The sequence below is a fragment of the Chiloscyllium plagiosum genome, chromosome 28, assembly GCF_004010195.1.
Source record: "Chiloscyllium plagiosum isolate BGI_BamShark_2017 chromosome 28, ASM401019v2, whole genome shotgun sequence".
Taxonomy (NCBI): Eukaryota; Metazoa; Chordata; class Chondrichthyes; order Orectolobiformes; family Hemiscylliidae; genus Chiloscyllium; species Chiloscyllium plagiosum.
In genome coordinates this window covers 48,673,354-48,679,780 of record NC_057737.1, presented here as the reverse complement: position 1 = coordinate 48,679,780, position 6,427 = coordinate 48,673,354, and the positions used below count along the sequence as shown (strand labels likewise).

Here is a 6,427-nt window from a genome sequence, read left to right as displayed (position 1 = left end):
ATATTCCCTGCACTCTCTATAGGTCAGCTACTAAGAATTGAAAGCATTCCCTGTTTTTGTTTCTGGCATCTGCTCTGTATTAACTTTCATTATTCCATGAATAACAGGGTCATGGGCGGGGATAGGGGAGAGTGGTGTCAAACTGGGTCATTGAGCAGGGGCATGATTTCTTCAATCACGAGATGAGGGTGTCATTGGCTAGGCCAGTTAAAAGTCAACCACATTGATGTGCTCTGGAGTCACATGTCCAGGTAAGGTTGGCAGATTTCCATCCTGAAAGGACATTAGTGAACCAGATGGGTTTTTCCAACAGTCAACAATGGATTGGACACTTAATTTTTTTACCGAATTGAAAGCCACCATCTGCCATGGCAGGATTCAAACCTGGGGTCCCCAGAACATGACCTGGGTCTCCGGATTATGAGTGCAGTGATAATGCCCCTAGGCCATTGCCTTCCTTAAATGCATCAAACCAGGTCCCTGGAGGACTGGGGAGAGTTGGGTGTCAAACTGGGTGAGAGAAGGTGAGGACTACAGATGCTGGAGAGTCAGAGTTGAAAGGTGTGGTGCTGGAAAAGCACAGCAGGTTAGGCAGCATTCGAGGAGCAGGAGAGTTGATATTTTGGGCTTAAGCCCTTCATCAGGAATTCCTTGGATGCTGCCTGACCTGCTGCGCTTTTCCAGCACCACACTTTTTGTGTCAAACTGGGTCGCTGGGACGAGAGGGGCTGTCCCTTTGGGTCACTGGCGGAGTGTCAAACCCAGTGTGGGAGTGTGGGAGGAGGGGCAGTATGGGGGGAAGAGGTATCAAGCCAATCTAGGCCAACCCATGCTGCACCTTTAATAAACATTTGCGGTGGTTTCTTCAGCCTGTGTTTGCCAGGCGTCCCGTTCAGATGATGGCTGCCTCTATTTGTGTTTACGTCCCTTGTCAGCCAGCAGTGCAGAGAGTGTACGATATAGCTGTCCTTCCCTCTTGATCTTTACATTTGGAGGTAATGTTTCAAAACCTGACCCAGACTCCAGTGTTGCGGAACCATCTGGAAAAATGGCATTGAGTTAAGACAAAGCTGATCAGTTCCACACAACAATAGTACCATAAGATAGAGGAGCAGAAGTAGACCATTCAGCCCATCGAGTCCAGGACACCATTCAATGAGATTGTGGCTGATCTGATAATCCTCAACTCCACTTTCCTGCCTTTTGCCCATAAACCTTGATCCCCTTACTGATTAAAAATCAGTCTATCTCAGCTTTGAATATAGGGTTTCCTCTCATTCTTCTAAACTTGAGTACAAGTCCAACCTATTTAACCTCTCCTACCCCCCAAACCCAGGATCAGTGAAACATCTCTGTACTGGCTCCAAGGTCACCATATCTTTCCTTAGATAAGGGGACCAAAACTGTTCACTGCACCCCAGGTATGGTCTGACTATTGCCATGTAAAGTTTTAGGAAGATCTCCTTATTTTTATAATTCATCTTATTTGAAATACAGACCAACTTTCTATTTGTCTTCCCGATTACCCACTGAGCTTGGATGCTAGCTTTTGTGATTCATGGACGAGACTTCCAAATCCCTTGGTGTTGCATGTTTCTACAGTTTTTTTCCAACTTAAATAATATTCAGCTCCTTTATCTTCCTGCCAAAGTGCATACACTCACATTTTCCTACATTATATTCCATCTGCCAAGTTTTTGCTTATTCATTTAACCTCATTCATATGCCTCTATAGACTCTTTGCATCCTCACTACTTGCCTTCCTACCTATTTTTGTGTCATCTGCAAACTTGGCAATAGTACATTCCTTTATCACACTCAAGTCATAAATAATTGTGACCCCAGCACTGACCTCTCTGCCATTCAACTAGTTACAAGTTGCTACCCTAAAAATGTCCCTCCTTATCCTTCCTTCATCTTCTATTATTTAGACAATCCTCTGTCCCTTCTAATATACTATCCCAACACCACAGGCTCTTATCTCATTAAAGTTGCCTAATGTGTAGTTTCTTTCCCAATCTGGTTTGCCACTAATCTTCACCATGCTGTATGTTTTCCGTTTCAATCCAATACTATCCCTAGCCTTCCCAGTTAACTGAGGTTGGTTTATCCTCTTCATTGAAATTATCTTCTCACTGGGATATATCTTTGTCATGACCTTTTTTTTTAAAAGAAAGTGGTTTGATATAAAAATAAAAGTGGTGTGTTTCACCTGCTGAAAATGGGTGGTAAAATGATTAGGAAATGTGCCCAATTTCAATTTAATTCAATATTGAGTTAATCATTTTCTCTTTACCATATGTAATAACAAATTGAAATCTGTAGACGAGCCATGCCACTGATTCTCCTTCAAAGGATCTAAGTGGATCCAGTATGATTGGAACATTTGATCCTTTGACTATTTATCTTTCAGCTTACTCACCATGGATTTTGATCATGTGTTCCAAAATCAAAACTCGTTCAGCTATTATCTTCAAAGCCTCCCGAAGCTGCTCAACTGCTTCTCCCTGTGCAAAAAAAGGACGTAGTGAGGGAAGGGAAGTATGAATAGACTGTGGGTTCAATTTTCTGAAAGTTGTCAGTTTTGTCACACCAAAAGTAATGTTGGCTTTTGTGGATAAGCATGCAGCACTTATTGTCTCAGGAGCTTTTTATCGGTGTGCATCCTACTTTGTCTACACCTCAGCTGAGTACATCAATTAGAATTACTTTCATACGTATTTTGCATTTTGATCCTTTTGTATTCTAGCTGAATTTGCTGAAACAAATTGTTCATCCACTAGCAGGTGCCAGTCACTTGGCAACAGTGGTCATGTTGCTGGGTAACCACGAGGTTGGGAGAGATTCCATGACAGCAGTGAGGGGTTGGCAGATGCCAATGCCCATAGATGACAGGCCCATGCGGATGGTGCCCATGGATTGTGCTTTGAAGTGAATAGGACCATCAATTGGTGTTTAACAACAATAATCCTTTCTGAATGGGGACTTACTGCTGTCCAGTGAGAAACTTTGATTAGATTAGATTCCCTACAGTATGGAAACAGGCCCTTCAGCCCAACAAGTCCACACGACCCTCTGAAGAGTAACCCATTCAGACCAATTCCCCTACTCTATATTTACCCCTGACCAATGCACCTAACACTATGGGCAGTTTAGCATGGCCAATTCACCTGACCTGCACATCTTTTGGATTGTGGGAGGAAACCGGAGCACCCGGGTAGAATGTGCAAACTCCACGCAGTCACCCGAGGCTGGGATCGAACCTGGATCCCTGACACTGTGAGGCAGCAGTGCTGACCACTGAGCCACTGTGCTGCTCTTTTTTTTTACAGATGTTTTAATATTGTTTAACAAGCTATTGATGTAAATACATCAGTGTTGTTTATGGCTGGGATAATTTATCATGATCTTAGTTTTTAATGTACCCTCACTCATGAAAATACAGTTTTCAATGTTTCTCTCCCCTTTATGTCTCATGCTTGCCATGCCACTCTGCAAAACCTGCAGCAAGATGCCCCTATCGTCGAAATTAGCTTTGGCATACTTATTGAATTCTGTTAAAAATCCCATCATACTCCACATTGCACAGCGCCCTATATGATTCTGCCCTTAACATCAAGGATAAGAGGTTACAACAATGCAGCACGTTTTCAATAGAGTATCATGCTTCAAGTGATCCCAGTCAGATGGTGTATGAGACCACTGCTGCCTCAGCATCAGGGACTCTTGGGCAACTGCCTGTGTGGAGTTTGCTCATTCCCCCCATGTCTGCATGGGTTTCCCCCGGGAACTCCAGTTTCCTCCCACAATCCAAAGATATGCAGGTCAGGTGAATTGGCCATGCTAAAAGTCCCATAGTATCCAGGGATGTGTAGGCTAGGGTCATGGGAAATGAAGGGTTACAGGGACAGGGTAGCAAGGTGGAACTGGGGGGATGCTCTTCAGAGTCTCGGTGTGGATTTGATGGGCCGAATGACCTGCGTCCACACTCTAGGGATTCTACATGACACATAGATGTTCATAGTATCGTCACTATTAATAGGACACTGATTGGAAACCTCACACAGCAACATGGTCAGTTCATTCTACTGGTATGGACGAGGGTTGTTTAACAGAGTTCCAATCTTTTCTCTCGTTGGGAGAGATAGTGGTGTAGTGATAATGTCACTGGACTAATAATTCAGAATCTGGAGACCTGTGTTTGAATCCCATTACGACAGATTTAAATTCAATAAAAATCTGAAATTAAAAGGTGACAATTCAATTGCTGGAAAACCTATCTAATTCACTAATATTCTTCAGGGAAGGATATCTGCCATCCTTACCTGGTCTGGCCAACATGTGATCCCAGGCCTACAGCGATGTGGTTAAACTCTGAACAGCCCTTTGGGCCATGAAGGATGGGCAATAAACAGGCACAAAGTCCATCCCATGAGTGAATAGCAAATAAGAATCAAAATGAATGAAAATCCTCACCTCTGAGTCTTTGTCACAGCATTCTCCTTTCTGTCCTGGTTCACCCTAATAAGGAAAGAGGTATGAATCAGCCAACAGTAGTTAAATCACAGGAACAGGTGCAGCCACAGTGATGTTCACACATACAAAGGGGCTTTTACAGGAAACCCCCTTCTGCTTTCTCCTGATTCATTAAATTGTCTGAAAAGTGGTTTGTAGGTGGTTGCCCTTAAATTTTAAAATTCCTTGTTAGAAAGAGGGCATTACCCATTTATTGTCGAGAGTGTGTTGGTGGAAAGCACAGCAGGTCAGGCAGCATCTGAGAAACAGAAGAATTGACGTTTCGGGCCAGAGCCCTTCATCAGAAGTGAAGCTGGGAGCCTCGGGGATGGAGAGATAAATGGGAGGGGGGATGGGGCTAGGGGGAAGGTAGCTGAGAGTGCAACCAGGTGGATAGAGGTTGGGGTAAAGGTGATAGGTCGGAGGGGAGGGTTGAGTAGATAGGTAGGAAGGAAGATGGACAGGTGGGATAGGTCATGAGGATGGTGCTTAGCTGGAAGATTGGAACTGGGGTAAGGTGGGGGGGACAGGGAATGAGGGGAAGTCCACATTGATGCCCTGGGATTGGAGGGTCCCGAGTGATATTTGGGGAAGTGGAGGTGAAACTTGGAGGGATGTGGAAGGTTCCTTTGGGGCCTTGGATGGAGGTGGGGGCTTGGGGGGGAGGTTCGGGTGCAGGTTTTGCTATTTCTGTGGTGGCAGGGCAAGGTGCCAGGAGGGAAAGTGGGCTGGTTGGGGGGCATGGACTTGAAAAAGTAGTTGTGGAGGGGACAGTCTTTACGGAAAGCGGAAAGGGGTGGGGAGGGAAATATATCCCTGGTAGTGGGGTCCATTTGGAGGTGGTGGAAATGCCGGCAGATGATGCAATGTATATGGAGGTTGGTGAGGCCCAGGGGGCTCTGTCCTTGTTGCGGGTGGAAGTGTGGGATTGGAGGGCAGAGGTGCAGGAAGTGGATGAGGTGTGCTTGAGGACATCATCAACCATGTGAGAGGGGAAATTGCAGTCTATCAAGAAGCAGGTCATCTGGTGTGTTCTGTGGTTGAACTGGTTCTCCTGGGAGCAGATGTGGTGGAGGCAGAGGAATTGGGAATACGGGATAGCATTTTTACAGGAGGCAGGGTGGGAGGAGGTGTAATCCAGGTAGCTGTGGGAGTTGGTGGGTTTGTAGAAAATGTCAGTGTTGAGTCAGTCACCGCTGATGGAGATGGAGAGGTCCAGGAAGAGAGGGAGGTGTCTGAAACGGTCCAGGTGAATTTAAGGTCGGGATGGAATGTGTTGATGAAGTTGATAAACTGTTCAACCTCCTGGTAGGAGCATGAGGTGGTGCTGATGCAGTCACCAGCGCAGCGGAGGAAGAGGTGGGGAGTGGTGCCAGTGTAACTATGGAAGATGGACTGTTCTACGTAGCCAACAAAGAGACAGGCGTAGCTGGGGCCCAGCTGGGGCTGAGGAAGTGGGAGGATTTGAAGAAGAAATTGTTGAGGGTGAGGACCAGTTCAGCCAAATGAATGAGTGTGTCGGTGGAAGGGTACTGGTGGGGACGTCGGGAGAGGAAGAAACGGAGGCCTTGGAGGCCCTTGTCATGGCGGATGGAGGTATATAGGGGCTGGATGTCCATGGTGAAGATGAGGCATTGGGGGCAAGGGAAACAGAATTCTTGAAAGAGGTGGAGGGCATGTGTCCTTTCCTGAATGTATGTGGGGAGTTCCTGGACCAGGGGGGATAGGACAGTATCGAGGTATGTGGAGATGAGTTGGTGAAGCAGGAGCAGGCTGAGACAATGGGTCAGCCGGGGTAGTCAGGTTTGTGGATCTTGTGTAGGAGGTAGAACTGGGTGGTGCGGGGTTCCTGAACTATGAGGTCAGAAGCTGTGGGTGGGAGATCCCCTGAGGTGATGAGGTTGTGTACGGT

General features: G+C 46.2%; 1 protein-coding gene across 1 annotated transcript in view; it reads right to left on the bottom strand.

Moving 5' to 3' along the window:
• Positions 1-626: 626 nt before the first annotated feature.
• LOC122563844 (collagen alpha-1(XXVI) chain-like) overlaps positions 627-6,427 on the bottom strand; it is a 20,540-nt gene continuing 14,739 nt past the window's right edge. Inside the window, exons 5-7 of the mRNA XM_043718036.1 lie at positions 4,477-4,521; positions 2,423-2,507; positions 627-1,040 (exon numbers count right to left, since the gene is read on the bottom strand). Of these exons, the coding sequence (XP_043573971.1) occupies positions 910-1,040; positions 2,423-2,507; positions 4,477-4,521 (261 nt within the window). The 3' untranslated portion in view covers positions 627-909. The remainder of the gene's footprint in view (positions 1,041-2,422; positions 2,508-4,476; positions 4,522-6,427) is intronic.